At 44.4% G+C, this 25,069-nt stretch overlaps 1 protein-coding gene across 1 annotated transcript in view; it reads right to left on the bottom strand.

Annotated features, from left to right (window-relative positions):
- Positions 1 to 25,069, bottom strand: part of LOC142580213 (DNA mismatch repair protein Msh6-like) — a 745,039-nt gene that overhangs the window by 631,393 nt on the left and 88,577 nt on the right. The window contains exon 4 of the mRNA XM_075691108.1: positions 18,202 to 18,236. Coding sequence (XP_075547223.1) covers positions 18,202 to 18,236 — 35 coding nt within the window. The remainder of the gene's footprint in view (positions 1 to 18,201; positions 18,237 to 25,069) is intronic.

The following is a 25,069-nucleotide window of genomic DNA, read 5'->3' as shown; positions in this document are numbered from 1 at the left end:
GGCCTTCAACTATGTGTATAAAAATGCATCACATTTTTAATTCTTATAAGTTTATTTCCTTTTTTTAATGTTGTTATTCATGAATGAAGAGTATATATACACCAACGCAAAATATTTTTTTCTCACTTTACGGCCACCCTAGAAAAATTACGGTACTTTTCTTTCCGAAATAAGTCCCTAAGAAAATTGAAATCTGCAATAAAAAAATCGACCCTGGGTGGTCAAATATGGTGAAAAAAATCTACCCTCGAAGGGTTAATTAAACACGGGCTTTGAATGTTATTATTTGTAATACTGTAGCCCTCACTTGAGGGCCATTACCAGGAGAGGAATTGTCAAAAAAAAAAAAAAAGAAAAATTTCAGCACCAACAATACAACATTACACAGCCCTGTCAAACACAAATTACAGGGAGGATGAACAAGTATACACATGTAAAGTCTGTTAGAAATGCAAGAATAACAGTAAGCATGATCAATTCCTATTATCCTCTTGCCGGTAAAACAATTCTAGTTGAGTATAAGATTCTTTAACATTTTGTGCTGTTACAGTGCAGTCCAGAAGGCCATTCCATATATTAATACAAAAAGGAAGGAATGAGTATTGAAAACCATTACGGCATGTTTTATAAGGCTGTATGAAGTCGTGCCCTCACGTGATGCAAGCTAGTTTTGATAAGCAATTGGCAAGGCTACACACAGCCGGCTACCCGAGCTCGGTTGTAGGGGTTGGTGTCAAAAACATTGCTACAGAAGGTGAAGGGAGAAAGGCATATGCCTAGCCCTGACCAAAATGATACAGACCCACAGTGGTGCCATACATCCATAAACTTTCCCACAACTTTAAAGAAAGTCGCTACTAGGTTTGGTTTGCCAGTTGTTTTCTCGGCTCCATGCAAGTTGGCTGGCCTGTTTTCCGCGCATAAGCTGCATTGACAAAAAGTCAGGATGCCAAGAAAACCACACTAAACCGTAGGTGAAATGTGCGACGGGCGTTATATACGAGATGCCACTGAAATGTGGGATGTCCTACGTGGGGCAAACGGGGAGATGTGTCAATGACCGGGCCCGGGAGCATGTATTGTCTATAATTAACAACGGTAACGAGCATTTACTTCCGCATTGCATGGTTTGCTTGGCAGGCAGATGCCGGACACTGCTGCATGAAATTAAGACACTTGGCAGGAGTGGCGATACGTTAGCTAGATGACTTTTGTAGTCGCATCACATAAAAGAGAGAGGCACAAGTTGTATTAGTGAGACGTCTGTTTTTGTTTCACAACGAGATGGAGCTGTTGAAAACGTCACTGTAATCACTCTAGACAACACTGATGTGCGCCTGTGCATTTGTTGATTCTCCCTGCTCTGTTGTAAGAATAAAATCAGTTTAAGTGCAGCGCTCGACCTGTCGTTTCTTACTCTCCCTCTTAAAGGGACAGTAAAGGTTAATATTAAGTGAACATGGACTGTTGAAATACCATCCCAGAAACCTCGAAACGCTTGTTTCAAGCGAAGAAGAGACTTATTTTAAGAGAAAATGCGTTCTGAAGCGTCCGCGTACCTCTAGCACAGTTCAAATTGCCCGCCCTCCGATCGAGGAGTGGTGAAATCATGGTCTCATAGTGACATTGCGCCGTCGGTGATTAAAACGGCACCCGCAGACTGCACTATGGCTTTTCTGTGCAAAATGCAAATGAGCGGCCAGAAACAGAGCCAAGACAGAGCCGACAGCAGTGCGAAAGCGGAACGATGGTGGCTAGCGGAAGGGAAAGCGTGCAATGATAAGCTGGCTCTTTATTTTATGACATCAACTTTGACACTCGTTGCAATGGACGACCCTGACAACGACAGATTGGCTCGCGATGCTGGGCTCGACTTCAGCGATTTAAGCACTGATGAATGTGACCTGCTGCTGCGGGCTCGCGCTCCCAGCTTCGTTGCGTACTACTACCACGGCAACTGTATGTCATGGCTGTACATATTTGCACATTTGTAGCTTATCCTTCATGAAAACCAAATGCCTCACTCACCGTCTTCGACCTGCAGTTGTTCTCGTGCTTCGGAGAATGCAGACAAAACCGACGGAACAGCGCTACGGGAAAGCATTGCTTTGAAAGGCACTCCACACGACTTCAGTAAGTCGGCTTTGAACTCTTAAACCTCTGGACAAAAGTGCAGCGAGCCCACTATACTATTTTTCGGCTCTTTAGCAACACACTGTGGCAGAGGTATGGCACTTAAACACTTCGAACAGAGAGGTTCACTCGTTGGCACACAGTGATAAGTACCATTGGATTTGCCGCTGCAACTGCCCTTAGCCAAGCTCCGCGAACAGTTCGCGCATCCCACAATATCACATGGACGTGGCATTCTCGATGCTTGTTCCAAATGCAAGTTTTGCGAGCCAGCAGAACCAGCGCAGCACAACGCGATACCGAAACAAGTGAAACTCCAAAGCGCGAGCGGTACAGAGTCGAGTACGCCAAGTCAAGCAAAAACGAAACCTTTCGACCACCCATACTACTGAAGGGTAACGTCAAAATGTTATTTTTTCTTAGAATCGAACAGAAGTAGACAAGTAGCATTTTCTTCCCTCTTATAACCTAATGAAATGATCTTTTTAATAAAAATAGTTGAGTACTAGTGACATAAATTATGATGAGGAGTGCCTTCGTCATCGGGCTAGTACCGGAATGTCACTGGGGGGTCTCAAATCGTGTCATGCATTTACCTTGATTTCTCGGTTACTAAAGCTCCATTCATGATTATAATGACACCTTAGATGTTCTAGAGCATTGCTTTAGCACTCTAACTTGACTTCATAGTAACCTTTAGTGTCCCTTTAAGTTTTTATTTTCCTTTTGGCGCAACAATGTATTTATTAGGTTTCAACCAACTCATCCAGCAACAAGTTCTACCCATTCCCACTGCTTTCTCCCGCCTCAACAAGCCTCAAACGCAACCGCAAATTTTTGTCTTCCAACTAAAGGCGCTATTAGGTCGCCTCTCTTTCGGCAACCCATTCCTCCCGCGGCTTGGAGACATGCTCGTCCGCCCAATTTCTTCATTCCATGACCTGCAGCTCCAAGCACTCACACAATGTAATAAGCTCTGCTAAGCTCATATTCATCACTCTCCGTTCAAGCAGCTATGAACAACTGGCTTCGTCCTGTCGTAGTGAACACTAATTTGTTATATGATTGGCTTAGGTTAACAAGGGTTAGTTTGCCCAGGAGAGTATTTACACTTGCATGGTTCAAATTATTCTGGTCCCCACTGAGGGGAATCCACAGCTGTGAAAAGAAATAATGAAGCCGATTGTTAGAGAAACACGAGCATATAATTAAAACAAACCATCACACACACACAAACACACTAAACAGATGCAAAGACAGAAACATTCATGCAGCTCTAGATGTTCTGACACAAGTAAATAATTATAGAATACAATAAGGTTCATGACCAGTCACAATTATTCGACATGCGTTGACGCAGCTGCAGGGCATGATCGCATGAGGATAAGTCGCTGCTTTCTCCTTGAGCATCATCGCAGCTCGGCCAAGACATCACAAGAGTGGAGTGTGAAGTTCTTGCCTTCAGCTCTATGTCACCAGGATCAGCAAAGAGCACAGGCTGAAGGTAGGATGGAGGCTGGATCGTTGCTGAAGTCTTGAAGCTCAAACCTGCAGCCCGACAGCCTCGCTTCTCTGCCAGGCGCTTGTGAAGACGAGAAGATCGGACCTGCCACCCGACAGCCTCGCTTCTTTCACTCCGCACAGTGGCCGTCTTCAAGAAAAAAAAACTTTCCCTTTTCTTTCTCCTCTTCTTCTGCGCCCTCTTCCAGAACCCATGTGTCTTCATGACTAGCTATTGCCAGAGGAAGTGCCACGATCTGCAAGCTTGCACCGAGTCCCACCATTCTTTCTCTTCCTACAGTCACTGGCTGTCAGCCACACCAGACGCGCACACATTAGTCTTTATACATAACAGACACCCTACTGATCAGCCATACAGCGATTGGCGCATACCGAGAACCCTTCCTCTTGGTAGTGTTGACAAGGTCTGTGTTTACAATCTTGCAACGCTGTCGTCTGGTGTAATGCATGCTGCGTGCCATCGCAATGCTTAAATTACAAGTGTAGAAGGATAATTTACTGAAATTCGAGTTTGTGGAAAATGGTGGCAAACTGCAATGCGTTTTGTACAGCTAAGTGCTCACACAAAGCTCTCTCATGCTTTAACAAAGCTGGCCCACCACCTTCAGGCAGGGCTTCTAGCCTATCAAGACACGGACCTCAACTTCTTCAAACTGAAAGAACAGTAGCTGGAGTCTGTTAAACTAGATAAACCAAGCAAAGTAAGATCACATCACAGGATTGCTAGACCTTGTCAAGCAAGTGAACAGCTTACTTGACAAGGCCTAGCAAATGTGTGAGGCACGTGAGGTTTTGGAAGCATTCCATATAAAGAAGAGAGGAAAAAACTGTGTTAGTGATACTTCCGTGACCCTCTTCAAAAGCGAAATGTCATATCTAGAATGGTTTGGCAGATGATGCATTATGACCATTGTGCGCATGTCTGTGATTTTCATTATATTTGCTGATTTTTCGGTGAATAAAGATAGATGAAGTTGGCGCTTGTCCTGTGTCGTTCTCCCTCTCGTGATCATCTTAGTTGGCGCTGTTCCTTCCTAATTCAAGTTAAGTGCGCTTATGGGGAGTGCACTTCGGAACCTTGAGTGGCACTTTAGGCTACACAGTGCCAAACAGGAAAACAGAGCGCACTCGCAGTTAACGAAAAAAATGGCGACAGACTAAGAGTGCATTTTTTGAAGATGCAGATTAAAAGTTCTAAAAAGCGATTGTTTTACGCTGTACTATAAATAAAAAGAAATTAATCAATTTTGTCAACAAAATACAAGAAGATATTGTGTTATGCGAGTGTTGCAAGTGAATGTCGGCCAAGACGAAGGCCTAGCCAATCCAGAAAAACATTGCAGCATGCGACGAGGCAGCATTTGATCCTGCTATACTCACGGACAACTTTCCGTGGCAATGAAGAGAAAGCTACGGAGGCAAAGCGCGCACAAGTGAGAGCACTTCTGGAGAGAGTGTTGTGTTTTCGACCACGTTAGTTTAAGCTGGGGAAGAGAAAACAAACACCTTATCAGCAACAGTTATATAAGATGAAACACACCAGTGAATGTAAACGTTTACTTATTTTGCGACTTTTCCCTTCCGTGTCTAGGCAAACATGTTGTGGTTGCATGTGGAAGCTGCATCGATTCAGCATCTGTTCCGAGCAACCGAAAGCACTATCAAATGCTGGTGAACTAGTTGGTGCGGTAACACATGTACAGACGCTCCACCCTCGTAGCTTTCCCTTCATTGCCACAGAAAGTTGTCCGCGAGTATTGGGGGTGAGGACTTACCGTATTTACTCACATAATGATCGCACTTCTTTGTCAATAAAATTGACGCAAATTCAAGGGTGCAATCATTACGTGGGTTAAATTTCCCGCAAAAAAAAAAGAATGTCTTTTTATCTCGCATTTGCTGCGGGATGACAACAGGTCAACAAATAGGCAGCTGCCCTGTATGTAGTGTGAGACACCAAACCAAAGATGGCGGCTGGCGAAGCGAGCCGAACGCGCCGAACGCGATTTTTATTCTTCTTGTGAGTACATTACATGCATTGAAACAGTTTCTTCCGTATCAGTAATGAATAATATCGTTAATATCGGCAAGTTTGCGGCAATAACGTAGCCATGTCCACTTTGAGGTGACCAAAACAGATGGGCGCGATTAGCTGCCAGTGACAGGAACACATGGCGGGCATGCTGTGGAAGCTGCGGCATTTGTCTTCACTACTATCCTGATACGGCACGTTTCTGCTAAGTGTGGGTGAATATCTTAGTCGTGTTACAAGCGTCGGTGTATGAATAAGGTACACTTCTAACGTATCAGAATAAACGTGGCTGCTATCGTTGCCGCTCGCGATTTGTTGCGTTGCGTGCCCACGAGTGCAGATGAGAAGAATCGAAAGGCGCCTTTTTTGTTGTTGTTGACCACAGCCATTATAAAGCCTACACATAATAAAGGCGAGTTTGGTTGTAGCCTTTTTTTTTTTTTTTTTTGTCATGGAAGTGCGGAAAGTGATGAAAGGAATGAAATGGGGCATCTGCTTAAGAATGGTTGGTGCGTGCAGACTGCTTGGTTTGTCTTGAAGAGTCTTTCGCGTAGCATTCGACATAGCGAGATCATTATTAGCTAGACTTGGCACATGATATATCGCTGCAGCAAGTTCGGGGCGCGATCAATACACGGGAAATAAAAAAGAGATAATTTTGACGACAAAATCCAGGAGTGCGATCATTACGCGAGTGCCCTTATTATGCGAGTAAATACGGTACGGAGTCTCCATCTGTCGGAAGCGCTGCCCTTGCATAGTATGAGGGATCACATACTCAGGGGTTATTATTGACTGTAACCTAAAATTTCATCGCCATATAACTCATATTAAGAAGTTATCACATGGAATACGCATTCTAATCAGGGCATGTCTATTTTTTTCCCGACCTGTGTTGCTCTCACTATTTTTTGGGCAAAATAAATACAAGGTTTGCCCACAAGGTAAGGCAAAAGGAGGGCATAAATCCTCCTGACTAAGGCCTTTACCTCGCTGGAGCAGCAGAAGTAGCAGTCAACTGATAACAAAGTACAACTAATAAGACACAAAACTTCAAAACTATTTACAGCAAAATTTTAAACACAATGAAAAGTATCAACCGTTTGCCAAATAGCAAGTAACTAAATAAATACAGCACAGGAAAAATAAGAACATTGTTATTAACAAAAGTTATACATTCAGAATAGAACATTAATAACATTACTATTAACATTAAACAAAGAAACTTTATTAACATTCGTTAAACACACTGTGATCAGAAAATATTATGTTTTGTATTGCATGTTTAAATTTATGAATTGTTCTAGAATTTATAGCTTCGTCAACAATGTTAGGGTACATATTACATAAAGAAATGGTTTTATATTCGATCATTTGCGTGCCATATTTTGTCCTTAGTTTCTTTATTACTATTGATGTGTGACGTAGGTTGTATCCTGTGTCTCTACTCAGGCAAAGAGTTGAAAATAGTTCCCTGTTGCTGGATACCCGTATGCAGATCTTTGTTTTGTAAGAGTCTCTAATATTAGCAATGTTGTAGCGCATCATTAGTATAGAAGATCCTATGTATTGTTTCGAGAAGTTCAGCAACCGAACAGCTCGCCGTTGCAAAACTGCCAATTTTTCTATATCTGTTTTATTACCGTTTCCCCATACTAAGAGGCAGTAGCTAAGATGCGAGTGCACAAACGAAAAGTATAATTGTATGAGAAGCCTGATAGGCACAAAGCATCGGATCCGTTGTAGCAAGCCAACAGATCGTGCAACCTTAGTGTGTACCTTATTTATGTGCTCTGTCTATGTTATGTGCTTCGTGCTTGTACACTTTCACATTAATTACTGCATCACCTGCTGGGGTAACACATACACTACTCACCAAAAGCTGATACAAACCATACAAAACCAGGCAATTAGAATAATCACGTCGAATCCACACAAAGTACCTTGACTTGGTCAGTGACTGCAATTTCTTCACCATCATGTTACCTGACCAGACGAACTCTTGACTACAAGCCCTATCTTCTGAATCATTTAGTTGTAATGACTGTCGGAAATGGCTTTCGTGTTTTGATCGACAAATGTCTTGAGACAACTAACTTCGGACTTCAGCGCAGTTATGGAGGAAACACTGTCTTCAATTGAGTACAACCCTAAGTCTGGGTTACCGTATTGCCATCAGCATTTCAACATGGCCGCCTCATACATACTTGGAGCCTAGATACCGAAGCCTCCTCCATGTGCTGTAGTACGTGTGCTTAGATTAGTCCCCCATCTGTCTTCCCGTTTTCTGCATTTTCTCTATCAGCATGGATGATGCCGACTGCAAGGACACACCGAGTTCATCATCATGCAGCATTTAAAAGTAAAGTGATCCCGTGTGCGGAGATGGACAGAAATTGGGCCGCATCACAGGCGTTCGGAGTTCCTGAAACTTGCATGCAGGTGTTCTAGTCCAATGGCCGCTGCGTATGGCACGGCCGCATGGGTTCTATCTTGAATATGATCTACAATGGGGACAGTCTCTGCGTCTAAGCGCACGGCACTGTGCTGTGCTGTCGTTGCTTACCATATTTACCTGCATAATTTGTGCCCTCGCATAATTTGCGCACCCCTAATGTTTAGCCAGCTTTACAAAAAGAATTTTTACTCGCATATCTTGCGCTCCCCGTCCCACCCGAGCCAGCTCGCATGTGTGCGCGCACCCGCAGAGACTTTGGAAGGCCGCACCCCTCACTGCACGAGCGCAGTCCTACACAAGACGGGCTGCGAGTGTGAAGTCCCTTCTTCCGGGGACTTCGTTCTTTTCTCCAGAAGACCCCAAACTACGCTCCCTAGAATGTTATATTCTAGGGGCCGTACACAAACATGCCAACCTGCTCACCGGTTGTCGGAACTGCTCGAGTGCTTGCCTCCCTCTTTCTCCCCATCTCTCCCCGCCCTGAGAATAGCCTAACCTAACCGAATGCAACAGTGAGCTAGGAAGGCGTCTCGTCCGTTCCTATAAAGACAACCGGCTGTGAAAAGCAACGATGCACGGTTATGCTTGCCGTAACAGCTGATGGCCAAAAACTACCGTCATTCGTGATTTTCATTGCCCAAATTGAAAGCTGAAGGCCGTATTCACATGTGTGCCCAAGAGAAAGGCTAGATGAATCTGGATGAATGAAGAACTGATGAACGACTGGCTCGACCTTGTCTGGGGTAAGCGCCACGGGCCTTACTGCAACTGCCATCGCTGCTGGTGCGCTCGACAGTTTCAAAGGCCATTTCCTGGACAGCGTAAAGGAGAAGTTGTGGGACATGAGGACCAACCTGGCTATTATACCGGGCGGACTAACATCTGTTCTGCAGCCCTTGGATGTCTCAGTAAATAAACCCTTCAAGGACTACGTACGCAAAATGTACGTGAAATGGATGGCCAGCAAAGAGCATGGCTCACTCCCACTGGCTGAATAAAGAGACCGCCACTAGAGACGGTCTGTGAGTGGATACTCGCAGCGTGGCACCTGGTTTCTCCATGTATTTTCGAGAAGAGCTTCAAGAAGATGGGGCTGTCGAATGCGCTCGACGGAACCGAGAATGATGCGGTTTGGGAGGGCAGTGAGAGCGGCCGCGACGATGACTCCCAGTCGGACCTCTCGACCAGTCATTCCGACTAGAGCATGCATGACCGGATCTGGCTGGTCAAAGTATGTGCTAATTCTGTTAATTAAACAAGTATCTTTCATTCGTGCTATAATTTATTTTCTTTTTAATGTATATACTGCGCGCAATACTACATATTGCACATTATTTCGTACGTGTTCGCGAAATCTCTGCGTAATTTGCGCACCCGCTTTTCAGAGCTCTAAAATTGCAAAAAGAACTGCGCAATGCGAATAAATATGGTACTTTGTGTTGAAGCGCGAGGCAGCATGAATGTCAATTCACTCATTCCTGCTACCCCACTCCCTCTCTGCAAGACTTTGATAGCGAATTTCTGCAGTCATCGAGTGAGACGTGTTCAGGTTTGCTAGTGGCACATGACAACATGCTTGTTAACTTAGAAAGCATATGTTTACGATTTTATACAGCCAATTAAAGTACTATCCTTACTTTCCATAGCTGTCTACTATTTGCTATTGCAATTGATGCTCCATCTTTCTGGTGAAACTGCGACTTTCTTTTTAGTCATCGCAACTTTAGTACACTGGAATTAAATCTGCTTTTTCAAATGCAAAAGTTGGATTTCTGTATGAAAGCGTGAGGTTTGCAGTACAGTAAAGGACTTTTTTCTTTCTTTTGGTATCATGGAAAACGAGGACGCATTACGACCGAGTAAATACGCTAACTTGTTTTCATGGGCACAGGTCTGCCCAGTTAGTTTTGCGACTCGCCGTTGTGCCAGTCTTATTTTTCACCATCAGGACATGACAATAGCTCTAACACTTGATAAGAAAACCTACCTGTTAACCTGACATGGAACCTATTCTTTTTTAATTTTTAATGTGAATGCAGGATTATTTAATGCCAGACGCACAAGCTGTGAACATAACTCTGTCCAAATTTTATTTTTAAAATTGTGGCTAGGACTACACCCAGGGATCGAAGTGCATTCCTAAAATACATTTTTGAAAGTTTATTTTTCTGCCTGAGCATCATTTGAAAACATTGTGTGCACAAAGAAATACGAAAAAAATAGGTATAATTTCACGAGGGGTAATTTAGATACTGGGCTTTGATATTGATTGCTGTGCATATCATATTCAAAACAAAAAGCACAACTTAAGCAGTGGTGGAACAGCCATCTGACTTCTTGGTACAGGTCTTAGAAGAACTTCAGTTTGGCCTAGTTGGTGTTTACTGCATATCATATTGACAGCCAATAAAGCCGGGGACAGGCGGAAGAGAACACATACCGCCTGTGTTGTTTATGTGTTCTCTTCCGCCTGTCCCCATCTTTATTTGTGGTTAATATGATACGCAGGTCTTAGGACGGGCAAAAATGTGATTTTGTGCAGTGACACGCACTTTTGCCTCAGTGCTCAGCATATATCTATATTCCAGACACGGTCACAATTTTAACAGGAACAGCCAATAAATATAGCAGAGCCGACTTTTACGTATGAGTAAGACATTCGGATTGAAAATTACCAAAATAATTGCATTATTTTTAGTAGAATGGCTTTCCATGACTATACAGCACGCTATAACACCGCTTCCATGGTTTAGACTTCAATCAAGTGTTGTACATTTGGCATGCTTCCAACTAGCCTGAACAAAAAGTACACAGAACTAGAGCATGTAAACAAGATCATGGCAATGTGGGCAACTAAACCAACTTACAGTGATGACACTGACAGGCTTCTTCTAATGTGCAGGATCTCTCCAACACATATCTATACAGTCGAACCCGACTATATCGAACCCATTTACACGGAATTATTCTATATATCAAACAATTTCTGGACACGGTACAGTTACAATAAGTATATATAGCAAAAATTACACTTGCATCGAACAAAAATAGCAGCGACTCCCAATATATTGAACGTCAAGTGGCGGAAAAGTGCCCCCAGAAGTTGGCTTTGCATCGCGATGGGAGGGAAACCCGGCAGTGCGGCTCCATCCAACAGCTCTCCCTACCATGACTGCACTGCCTCGGATGAGCCGTCGACAGCCCCCTGATAAAAATAATCCTAGCCCACCCACAGCGCTTGCTCAGATAGCCAATCATAGGCTCTTGTGCCCTTGTCATGAAAGATGGCGAAAGTGTGAGTTGTCTTGCAGCTTTTCTGGTTCATTGTCTGTGCGTCTTGTGGCCTTCTCCCGCAGTGTTGCCGTGATGAAGCGGCAGAATTCGCCTTCTGTCGTGAAGCTCGAAATTATAAATCGGGTCGAACGCGGTGAGAAATCGGATGTCCCCAAGTGTGCAAGATTCTGAGGAGCACTCTCAGCTCGATCTTGAAGAATAAGGGGAAGATTGATAGATACTGCTGAAAAGATACTGCTGGTTTTAGTCGAAAACAACTGCGAACATACTTTGTGCACATGTAATCCGTATTTCTTCATATGTCGTTTAAGAAAACTTCCGTGTTATTGCTGTACTTGATTTGATGCTGTACTTGATTGCTGTACTTGATTTGATTTGATGACTACTTCTGTGTTGCTATTGTTATTTCTTTCTGTCTGCTGTTGCCATGTAATGGTTTCCTGGGCCTTCGTCAAGCTGTTCGTACAGCTTTTAGCGCAGGTGATCATCCAGATACTTGCTGGAGAATAAAATATGATTTGATTTGATGTTGATTTAGGCTAAAGTGGCCAAATTTGCGACCCGGTGCCCGTGGCGCCCGACGCGTACGCACGGCCAAGTACGAGTGGTTCATGCCGTGCCGTGCCACCTCCCACAGCCATGCCGCCTCCAGCATTCTCGGTAGTGACTGCAAATTCTGATGAATGCGACACAAAGTCGTTGCCGGTGTTGCCAAAGTTTGGAGCGAAATATCAGGATTTCCGGAAGCTGTCGACGAATCAATGGTGGACGAGTTTGTGGGTGCAAATGATGGTGTTACGACCTCGGGAGAGCTCAAAAACGAAGACTACATTGCCAACAACGTACCGAGTGCAAGTGAAAGTGGGCACAATGAGGAAAGCAACTACGGTCCTTTGCCCACATCCTCCGAAGTGATTGGTGTGCCCGCACTATTCCGGTGCTTCTGTGCGAATGCGGAAGGTTGCAGCCTCAGCTGCTCCGACTCCTTAGACAATGTGGAGAAGTGCGCGCGTTGCAGGCAGCGAAATTCTGCAAGCAGAACAAAATGCAGGACTATTTTGTGCGAAACTAAGCTAGTTTCATCAATAAAGTGATTTTATAAATGGTATGTACTTTTATGACATCCAATTATTTAGCAGGCTTATATCGAATTATGCTCTATATCAAACTGATAGGCATTTTCTTGCGAGTTCGATATGGCCGGGTCCGACTGCAAAACGTTGCCGCAGAACATTCCAAAGATGATGAAATTACAACCATAGAATCTGCTCTTTCGATCACGCGTGGTTAAAAAAAAGTCCAGAGTCATAAGCAAGTGCACATATGCCAGCTGCTGAGCACAAATTACAAAATATTTTTAAAGTGGCACCGCTAACAACAATGCTAGACAGTGTGTGGCCGGAGATGCTTCTTTTTGATTGGACCTTGAGTGAGCTCCACATGGCTATGCCTGCGCATTGACTTCTAGGATTATGGTTGATGACGGCATCCTTTAGTTTTCGTTATACTGCAAAAGCAGCATTAACGAAAAGAGGCTTTGCATTTTTTTGCTTCATTTGGCGCAGGCTTGGCTTCCACCAAAATGCTGCTGTTGGCACACATTGGCACAGTTGTTTCACCGCAGCTCGAGGCAGTTCCCTTATAGGAATTTTTATTGTTTACTGAAAAATTCTGTAATGCCTCCATGACTGCTCAGGTTTCGACTGAATCAAACGCTTTCTCGTAATCAATGAAAGCTATATATAAGGGTTGGTTATATTGAGCACATTTCTCTATCACCTGATGGATAGTGTAAACATGGTATATTGTTGAGTAGCCTTTACGGAATCCTGCCTGGTCCTTTGCCTGACAGAAGTCTAAAGTGGTCCTGATTCTAATTGCAATTACCTTAGTAAATAGTTTGTAGGCAACTGACAGTAAGCTGATCGGTCTATAATTTTTCAAGTCTTTGGCATCCCCTTTCTTATGGATTAGGATTATGTTAGCGTTCTTCCAAGATTCCGGTATGCTCGAAGTCATGAGGCATTGCGTATACAGGGTGGCCAGTTTTTCTGTATCAATCTGCCCACCATCCTTTAACAAATCTGCTGTTACCTGATCTTCCCCAGCTACCTTCCCTCTTTGCGTAGCTCCCAAGACTTTCTTTACTTCTTCCGGCGTTACTTGTGGGATTTCAAATTCCTCTACACTATTCTCTCTTCCATTATTGCCGTGGGTGCCACTGGTACTGTATAAATCTCTATAGAACTCCTCAGCCACTTGAACTATCTCATCCATATTAGTAATGAGATTGCCGGCTTTGTCTCTTAATGCATACATCTGATTCTTGCCTATTCCTAGTTTCTTCTTCACTGCTCCGCTCCCTCCGCTCCTGAGAGCATGTTCAATTCTATCCATACTATAGTTCCTTATGTCAGCTGTCTTACGCTTGTTGATTAACTTGGAAAGTTCTGCCAGTTCTATTCTAGCTGTAGGGTTAGAGGCTTTCATACATTGGCATTTCTTGATCAGATCTTTCGTCACCTGCGATAGCTTACTGGCATCCTGTTTAACGGAGTTACCACCGACTTCTATTGCACATTCCTTAATGATGCCCGTAAGATTGTCGTTCATATCTTCAACACTAAAGTCCTATTTCTTAGTTTAAGCCCAATGCCTGTTCTGTAGCTTGATCTGGAATTCCTATATTTTCCCTCTTACCGCCAACTCATTGATCGGCTTCTTATGTACCAGTTTCTTCCGTTTCCTCCTCAAGTCTAGACTAATTCGAGATCTTACCATCCTGTGGTCACTGCAGCGCACCTTGACAAGCACGTCCACATCTTGTATGATGCCAGGGTTAGCGTAGAGTATAAAGTCTATTTCATTTCTAGTCTCACCATTCGGGCTCCTCCACGTCCACTTTCGGCTATCCCGCTTGCGGAAGAAGGTATTCATTATCCGCATATTATTCTGTTCTGCAAACTCTCCCCTGCTATTCCTAGAGCCTATGCCATATTCACCCACTGACTTGTTTCCAGCCTGCTTCTTCCCTACCCTGGCATTGAAGTCGCCTATCAGTATAGTGCATTTTGTTTTAACCCTTCGACGGTTTTTGCCGTACATGTACGGCGGCGGTTTTCTGTCCCGCAAGGTCTCTGCCGTACGGGTACGGTTTCGACCCTCCGTTTGAAATTTCGCGCCATAATGACGATGCACACTCACTGGGAGGTGCTGCCACCTCTTAGGACTTACAAGAAGCGTTTGAAATTTGTGCTACTTTCTTGAGGAGATAAACAGAACTGACATCTAGCTTCAGCGCATCGCACAGACTGCGGAACACCCCTTTCGCGGTTTCGGTTTCGCCGCATGATCGCAACAGAGGCGCTCGAAACGTTTTTCTTTTTGTCGGCACTCTCTTGCAGATGCAGTGGAAGTTGATTTCTATCTTGATTGGCGCTGCTCTTAGCTTGTTTATAACTGCCGTTCGCGAGGTATTCTCGCTCTCAGCGGCAACGCGCTTTCGCAGTTTCAGTTCCGCCGCAACGGAGGCGCGCGAAACGTGATTTTTGTCTTTGTTGGCACGCTATCACAGGGGCAGCGGATGTTGATTTCTATCTTGATTGGCACTGCTCTTAGCTCGTTTATCACCACCGCTCATGAGGTATTCTCGCTCTCTGCGGCTGTGCGGAGACTGGTGTTTCAAGGAGTACCACACTCTAAAATACTATTGAACATTTTGCAGTTCGGAATGATGCCAACACCAAAATACTGTTCCTAATTTTTTTTTTACTATTTATTCCAGACTTTATACATCTTGTACATTCAAGATCCGCAATAAAGTAATTTGACCACCTGGGAAAGTTTTCTTCAAAATAATTCGACCCTCAAAGGGTTAACTTTACCCATCGCCGATTCCATGTCTTCATAGAAGCTTTAGACTTCCTGGTCATCATGGCTGGATGTAGGGGTGTAGACCTGTACAACCTTCATTTTGTACCTCTTATTAGGTTTCATGACAAGACCTGCCACCCTCTCGTTAATGCTATAGAATTCCTGTATGTTACCAGCTACATCCTTATTAATCAGGAATCCGACTCCTAGTTCTCGTCTCTCTGCTAAGCCCCGGTAGCACAGGACGTACCCGCTATTTAGCACTGTATATGCTTCTTTTGTCCTCCTAACTTCACTGAGCCCTATTATATCCCATTTACTGCCCTCTAATTCCTCCAATAGCACTGCTAGACTCGCCTCACTAGCTAACGTTCTAGTGTTAAACGTTGCCAGGTTCAGATTCCAACGGCGGCCTATCTGGGAATCAGGGTGTAGACGAGGCGTATGTAAAAATACTGAAAGATATCTATAGCGGCTCCACAGCCACAGTAGACTTCCATAATGAAAGCAACAAAATCCCAGTAAAGAAAGACGTCATACAGGGAAATACGATCGCTCCAATGCTATTCACAGCGTGTTTACAGGAGGTATTCAGAGACCTGGATTGGGAAAAATTGGGGATAAGAGTTAATGGAGAATACCTTACTAACTTGCGATTTGCTGATCATGTTGCCTTGCTTAGTAACTCAGGGGACCAACTGCAATGCATGCTCACTGACCTGGAGAGGCAAAGCAGAGGGGTGGGTCTAAAAGTTAACCTACAGAAAACTAAAGTAATGTTTAACAGTCTCGGAAGAGAACAGCCGTTTACGATAGGTAGCGAGGCACTGGAAGTGGTAAGAGTATACATCTACTTAGGGCAGGTAGTGACCGCGAATCCAGATCATGAGACTGAAATAATCAGAAGAATAAGAATGGGCTGGGGTGCGTTTGGCAGGCATTCTCAGATCATGAACAGCAGGTTGCCATTATCCCTCAAGAGAAAAGTATATAACGGCTGTGTCTTACCAGTACTCACGTATGGGGCAGAAACCTGGAGGCTTACAAAAAGGGTTCTACTTAAATTGAGGACGACGCAACGAGCTATGAAAAGAAGAATGATAGGTGTAACGTTAAGGGATAAGAAAAGAGCAGATTGGGTGAGGGAACAAATGCGAGTTAATGACATCTTAGTTGAAATGAAGAAAAAGAAATGGGCATGGGCAGGGCATGTAATGAGGAGGGAAGATAACCGATGGTCATTAAGAGTTACGAACTGGATTCCAAGGGAACGGAAGCGTAGCAGGGGGCGGCAGAAAGTTAGGTGCGCGGATGAGATTAAGAAGTTTGCAGGGACAACATGGCCACAATTAGTACATGACTGGGGTAGTTGGAGAAGTATTGGAGAGGCCTTTGCCCTGCAGTGGGCGTAACAAGGCTGATGATGATGATGACAGAAAAATTATTCTTACATTGGCAGTCTTAAAGAACAACTGGCTAAAAATGCTTTGCCCTGTCACGACACAAAATGTGGGGCAAGAAATCATTTCAAATTTTTAAAATCGCACTTCTGCAGTAATAATGTACAGCTTTCAATTGCACATTGCCCTGAAGCTAAAAATACATATAGTGCATTTGACAATAAGACTCGTAAGAACTTGTTTGAAGATGTCTGATTGAGCTACTTTTATTTTCAGTGAGAAAACATTCTGCACATCGGATCCCTGCTCCAGCCAGTGTTGTTGATGCACAGTACACCTTCACAGCGCAATGCATACGTTTTCTTACAAAAGTGTTGCTGAGTGCTGGAGCTTTGACTGCATGACAACAAAGTTGTTCCCATCGCATTTTCCTGCTTGCATTAGCAATTCATGGGGCAGGCAGGTATTTTTCTCAGAATTGATCTTTTGCAGAACCCCCAGGACAGCTGTGCAGCAGAAGTCCCCTCCATTGCAGCACACTCTTTATGCCACATGGTGGCCGTAGTCTTATAGTAGTCAATAAAGGCAACTTATTACAATCACTTTTTAATAGTGCGACAAAGTGCATTAGTGCAGCAGTCCCAGCGGCACTGTACTTTAGCTGTGTGCTATGTCCAGCCCCTTTTTTGACCTATTGGGGGCAAGCTTCCCCCACTGGAAAAGCTGGCGCCGCCGTCGGCATGACGCGACATGAGCGATCACGTGGACACAGCAGCCGCGTCAGCTGCTTCGGAAACGCCGAAGCCGCCGCGGTTCTGATTAAGTGGTGAAGCTTTACCGCCTTGGGTGTCTGCTTCACAACGTTTGAAAGTACTATAATAGGTAGTGGCTGCCTTTGGAGGCGTGAAGCACGGTAGGCTACTGTTCGGTGCTGCAGTACCGGACATACGCAACAGAGCCCGATGTCAGCCTTATTTGCACGTAGCCGCAAGGCAAGGAGCTGCGTGAAGCTTGGCTGGCAAAACTTAGAACTGAGCAACAGCCATCGGCTATGCCTGGCGCTATCAATATGCTTGCCTACAACATACAAAATGCTTGTGTATTGTGGCATGGCAAGCTCCGAGAGTTATAACACTGCCGAGCCAATGCTGCATGTAATTTACAAATAAATTCCTTTCATATGGCTATTGAGCATTGAATTAATGTGCAGAAAAACTCACTTGGGGTGCTGTAAAAAGCTTAAAAGTGTTGTGGGAAAACCAACCAACATGAGTTTGCCACACGGGCAGTTTATTCAAGTCATTTTCCCCAACTTTGTTCATGTTGAAACTAATTTCCCTGACTTTCCCAAGTTCCCTTGGCTGCTAAACACCCTGTGGTTCCAGTTCAGTAGACAATAACGGTTCAGCTTCAATTTTTAGTTCGATTCTGGTTTGGTTCAGCACCCTGAGTGGAAATATTTAAGACAGACAACATGAACACGAGCCCACCTGTTCATCCTCTTCGTCAGTGGTGTTGCTTGCAGCTGAAAACACAAAAGAAGTATTGTGAGTAATGACTTCATCTCCTTCACAATCATTGAGTCAAAGCCAAGCACAAGCAACTAGTACCTCAGCTGTGATCAGACTCAAGAAATCTGTTGGGGAAACCTCAGCTTCTGCGACCCATTAACCTGATAATATGAACTTGTTAAAATGCACTTTAAACACCTGAAAAGTGCATTTTAAGAAACGCCAGAAAAGTGCAAAACAAAGGAGCTCAAACAGGCACGAAACCACCAGAATTGACAGAATTAAAAGAAGGGCTCAGATGGAGTGACCAACAGCGGGAAAGTAGGGATGTGCCAATATTAAAAATTTTGAATACGAATAAAACTGTTCTTGCTATTTGAATCATATACTATTCGAGAGCTCACCATTTGAAGTTGTCAAATATTCGCTTGGTTCGAATACTGAGGAATAGAATGTCTACAGAAGGAATGACTGATGCAAATGGAGAGTATTGCAAATAATTCTGTTGCAGGAAAAATTTAGTTATTGCACAGACACCCAAGTTCATGAGCAATCACATGGAGGCAATCATTTATGCACAATAGTTTCGAGTAGTTAAACACACATGTATCGCCTTAGGCAGCCTACAAATTTTCTCTCCCAAGTTTAGGCAAAAATACTTATTCTTTGGTCAATGTCACCATGCATGGATCCCTATATTATTAGGGATTTTTTTAAGCTACTCTCAGCCTAATAAATTTCATTTTTCTGACTGCTTGATTTTTCTGACTATTTTTCGGTCCCCGCAAGGTCTGGAAAATCAGTCGGCCTCACCATTTAAGAGTCCATAGAGCCAATCCAAAAAGGTCTCATCTTTTGGGATTGGCACTATGTCCCTGTTACTCATTCAAATCTAGTCATCGCTCTTTTTCCTGAATGCCAGCGAGTCAGAGTACACAAAAACTATGATATAGTGTCTTAGGACACTGAAATATTTTGAAATCCTGTAGAAATCACGAACAAGAATTCACAACAAGAACAAGAAGCTGGAACAAGTTCCCAACTTTTGCAAAAGTACAGATACAAACATCCAAATGCTAACTTGCAGTCTGAACATTCAGGATGGTTACTTACAACCTACTTACTTTTAGCAATCTTTTTGCAGTACCTTTTTAGCAAATCCCATGCCAAATTTTGTAACACAAGAAAAATTGTAACCATTTTTTATTGACTTTGGAAAAAATCTAATTGCATATTTATAAGCAGCACACAAGATTGTGTCCTAAAAGTTTAATGTGTCTAGAGCGAGTATAAAATAGTTGTTCTGGATGCCATGTTCCCTCATATTTAATGCTGGTTTTTTTTTTTGTACTTTTCTCCAAACAAATTTTGGGCCCTATGTAATATTCAGGCCTCAATATCTCAACACCAAGAACAGATAGGACTGAAATTTTTTCAGAATGTAGCCTGATGTATACAATATGAAGTATAACAAACATTTTTTTGTTTTCACTTTGGAAATTATTTATATTGCTACACATTCTGCCACATGGTTGCCGTATTTTGTGGGTTTGTATTCGATGGGCTGTAAAATATCTATTAATGGTCAGATAAAGAAAGTGCTATCCTTCATTCTGTACAAATAATTTTTTATTGTGTCATTTATTTTCCATTGTGGCCTTAAACAATGGACGTAGAATGTTAATTATTGCATGAACTTACTGGCCTACAGCAAGAATAATGTCATATTTGAAATCAGAACGATAACCTTAAGACTGCAAAGTTTCATTAATGTTGATGAAAGAAATGATTATTTCAATAACAGTATTCCGAACTTAAGAATGCGTAATGGTGTTTGTGTGCACAAACAAGCGGCCACTTTTGATACCTGGAAGCTGCATTGCTTGGAACAACAATGGCAAACCAGGCTCCTTGAAGGGAAATCAAAGCCTTCCTGTGAAGTACCTGACTAATGGTCGAGCGTAGATGGCCCGGGCTATTTTTTGGCGAGATGGTCCAGGCTTTCGACTACGTCATGTGCAAGGCTGAAATGTTTGTCTACTTTTAGACAATTGTTCTGCCCACATCATGGATGCCGAGCTGAAGACTTTCTCGCGCCAACTGTACTCGAATCATTCAGCCCCTCGACCAAGGGGTTATTCAACGCATCAAATGATCCTAGCATGAGCGCCTTATCTAAAGACGACCTTTGAAGACTCTGATAGTCTGCAAAACAAAAGTGGACCTGTTTATGGGGCTCTAAATGATTGCTTTGTCATGGTGCAGAACAAGGAGTGCCACAATTTTCAATTGCTTTTGCCATGCCGGGTTCACCGCACAGGCAACTGGCACTTTAGATTCAGACAATGAAGATCCCATTAGGGGCAAGTCCATCCGATGGAGTGACAGCCGAAAGCACAGCCCTGCAGGAAATGTGCACGTGCTTTCCAAGGAGCCAACTCTTGCTCGGAGGTGCGCGAGGAGGTGACCAAGGAACAACATGGAGCCCACATCACCAACCACACCACAGGTCACGGACGCCTTCGATCAGGCACTGCATTGGTGCGCAAGACAATGCTCTCTGTCGGAATGCAAGAGTCGCGTTGCTTGCCAAGAAGTGCAAACAGGCAAAACAAACCCATTTCCGGCATTGAAGCTAGTTTCTCGCGTCGGCGGGTCATGTGTGACATTTGTATTTAATATCTCTACAACGAATTTCCGCAACAAAAAAACAAAAAAATTTTTAGTGCAATTCTTTAATTTCACTGTAGCGGGATTTCATGCCTGAACACCCGTTTCAGGTCGACGAAAATCTAAACGAATTTTCTGGCCATGGAGAGTACATTTGTGGAAAAAAGTATCGGAACTTATCTCACAATGACTCATCTCTGTGCGTGGGAACGCTCAGAAACACATGTGGCAACCTGGCTCCACACTCGTGCTTCTTTCTGGACACACTGCGCCATCTAGTGGCACTTCCAAGAAGTCCACGCGTGGCCTTCGAGACGAGAAGCACAGCGGTGCCTGCAGAAACTGAGAATCCGCTTTTTTCACGATGCGACAGCGCATCCGCCCTGCCTTAGCCGATTAGTCGGTATACAGTGCAGCCAGATATTGAGAGAAAGCCCCCTGAAAAAAAGAACAGAAAAAAAAAAAAGTGCACGGACGCAAACTGCAACAAACCCTCGTGCCATGTACCCTGTTGGAACTCCGCTGTTACGTATAGACTGTATTTATCCGAATCTAGGCCAATAGTTCCTTTTTTTTTTTTCAGATAATCATATTGTCACGTGGCGGTGACATTGAAGAACACAGTAGCAATACTGTGAAAGACAAAACTAACTTTTATTGGCCGAACCTGTGCCCTCAAAAGCAGGCTATACTCAAAGAACAACAATAGCGGCTAACACACTCGGCGATCGGCGAAAATCTGATCAGCGGGTCAAGCACGTCGGCTTTTATAGATCAGTCGTCGAATGTTCCAGAATAACCAATGGGACCCACGTGTCTTCCACAAAGTTCTACACTATTCGCGTCGTGCATACATGCAATCAGATTACACAAGTAACACTTCGGGTTCCAAGAGCTCAAATTTCTTGGCCTCAAGGCGTCCTCAAGGCGTTGGTCCTCAAGGCGTCCGACCAGACCCTGACAAGTTGGCTGCCTTCGCAGAGTTTTCACCACCCACAGACAAGAAGGATGTATAATGCTTCCTTGGTTTATGCGCATGTTATGGGCGCTTCGTTGAGGGATTCTCGAGAATTGCTGAGCCTCTGACACGGCTTACATGCGATGGTGCGCCTTTCATTTGGGCGGACGAGCAGCAGCAGTCGTTCAATTAATTGCGCAAGCGTTTGCAAGAGGCCCCGATGTTTGCTCATTTCGACAAAGACGCTGACACTGAAATCCATACTGATGCCAGCAATGCGGGTCTTGGCACTTGTGCAGTGGGAAGCTGGTGCGGAACACACCATTGCTTATGCAAGCCGCAGTCTCACCAAGGCTGAGAAAAACTACTCAACCACTGAAAAAGAATGCTTAGCGGTTGTGTGGGCAATTGGTAAATTCAGACCCTACTTGTACGGTAGACCCTTTAACGCTGTCAGCGATCACCATGCCCTGTGCTGGCTTACCAGCCTCAAGGATCCTTCAGGCAGACTAGTTCGTTGGAGCCTGCGCTTACTAGAGTACGATATTACAGTTGTCTACCGATCTGGCAGGAAGCACAGTGACGCTGACTGTTTGTCTTGTGCACCACTCCCTACGACCTCATCGGACCGTGACCATGACTTGCCGTTTGTCGCGTTATCGACGCCATAAAGATGGCTGAGCACCAGCGTGCTGACGCTTAGCTGCTGCCACGGATCGAGCACCTCCAAGGAGTTGAAGGTGTTTTACCCCGCTCGCTTGTGTGTGGCTTATCATCATACTACTTGCACAACGTCCTTTACAGGAAAAACTGCAGTAGCGGGCCAAATATGTACCTCCTTGTCGTCCCGTCGGCACTACGCCAAGACATTTTGCGAGCCTGCCATGATGAGCCATGCGCGGGACACCTGGGATTCGCTAAGACATTAGGCAAAGATACGACAGAAGTATTACTGGCCCCGGCTTTATTCTTCTGTGCGACGGTACGTGAAAACCTGCCGCGATTGTTAGCGCCGCAAGAAACCACCAGTTAAACCGGCTGGCTTTCTCCATCCTGTGGACCCTCCTTAAGCACCGTTCCAACAAATAGGAAGGGATCTACTTGGGCCATTCCCAGTGGCCTCTTCACGCAACAGATGGATAGTCGTCGCTACCGACTACTTAACCCGATACGCCGAAAACGAAGCTATTCCACAAGCAAATTCATATGAAGTGACGAAGTTCTTTGTACGCCACATCGTCCTACCAGACGGTGCACCGCCTGTTCTCATCACTGACCGCAGTACAGCATTTACAGCGGAACTTATGCAGGACGTTCTCCAGCTGACGCATAGCTCTCACCGCAAGAGCACTGCATATCACCCTCAAACCAATGGATTAACGGAATGTCTGAACAGAACGCTGGCTGATATGTTCTCCATGTATGCCGACATAGAGCACAAGACATGGGACGCAATCTGACCCTGTGTGACTTTCGCGTATAACACTGCTGTACAGGAGCCTACACAGTTTACGCCATTCGAACTTGTATATGGGCACCACGTCAGGTCAACACTTGATGCCATGCTACCTCTGGCTGATAATAGCCCGACCAGCGAACACGTAGAAGAGTTCGTACAAAGAGCCGAAGAGGCACGCCAGCTTGCTCGGCATCGTATCCGGAGCCAACAGCATACCGAAACCCTTCAATACAACCAGGTACGACGCGACATCCATTATAATACCGGCGGCTGCGAGTGAGTCTGGACGCACGTCTGTCGGCGTGGACTCTCAGAAAAGTTGATCCGCCAGTATTTTGGACCCTACAAAGTTGCACGCCGCCTCAGTGATGTGACCTCCGAAGTCGTCCCTTGCAGTTCTGACCCCGGTTCGCTCCGTCGTCGTCCTCATTCATGTAGTGCGCATGAAACCTTACTATGCGCGTACGTGAATGCCGAGACGCACCTGAGGAGCTCCATTTTTTGTAGCCGAAATAACTTTTTGACGCAACCGAGACGGTCGCTTTTCGCATGGGGGGCGCAATTGACACAATGATGTGGAGCTCCCGCACCGCAGGACGGCGCGCGCAAACGTCGGCGCCACTAAAGAAGATGAAGTGCGTAAGCTGCACGCTCTTATTCTGGCCCGCCATTAAAGAGAAGCGTATATTTTGCAAGACTCCGTCTACAATCTACGTTACAATATAGTCCTTGTCAGGTGTACAATTAAGCTTTATATTGCATGTTTTACACATTACGCATCTGATGCCGTAGCAGCGAAGGTTTTTCCTCTGCCTTTCTTGTAAAAAAATGTTTGGGAAGTGCCCAAGTGCATCTACTTCGATTTTTTTTTTTTTTTTTTGTGCATGGCACATGTGCTGTTGGCCTGGAACTGATTCACAATATTAACAGCCACAGCGTTCAGGGCTCCGAGTTGCTGAAAATCCAGCAGTGGTGTTGGCGACCTTTTCCATATGAGAAAATTAATCCCAAACCATGAATCCCGATCCATGCAGGCCCTCCAAGTGGCACATAGGCGTTACTGAACTAATTAAAATTCTCAAAGTAGGATGTGTCAAAAATTCATAAAGTATGACTTGCACACAACCTCCAGACATGATAGCGTTGGATTGTAATTTGAATATGCAAGAAAATACAATTCTATTGCGCCGAAAACTCAAACACAAACGCCTTTTCCAGCTGCCATTTCAGGTCTGTCTTAGGAGTGGCACGCCCCAGAAAGCTCACCTTCATGCATAGCGTTCGCCACCAGCATTTCCAGGGAAACATTACAGAAGCATAAGCTGCAGCTTATGCTTCTGTTTGAGAAGCAGCCAGGGATCTTTTAATGCTATCGTGTTCCACTCTTAAAGGTGCAGCTTAAGTGCCCTCCAATCTTTTTTTTTTTTTCGCTGTTTGGGGACTGCCTTCTTGAAGGTGTTGCTTCGTTTCCTTTCTGTTGTAGGGCAAATGCAATATCTGCTTTGAACAACAGCAAAGCCACGCTTCGATTGCACTTGATGCTGGCTGCACTTGCGCAGCATCTCTCCTGAACACTATCCAACAGTTCACTATGATGTTATCACTGAAATAGAATACACAGGACACCTTCGTGTACCACTTCATCTACCTCGAAGTAATATGCCATAGCTCTATGATCATATCCTTAACGTCCACTACTTTCTTGGATTCATTTCAGATAGCTGGAATGTACCGACTAAAAAAGCTTGTAAGCGCTTGCA

This window comes from Dermacentor variabilis, chromosome 4 (genome assembly GCF_050947875.1).
Source record: "Dermacentor variabilis isolate Ectoservices chromosome 4, ASM5094787v1, whole genome shotgun sequence".
NCBI lineage: Eukaryota > Metazoa > Arthropoda > Arachnida > Ixodida > Ixodidae > Dermacentor > Dermacentor variabilis.
The sequence above is the reverse complement of the archived record's forward strand: the minus strand, read 5'-3'. Positions and strand labels throughout refer to the sequence as shown.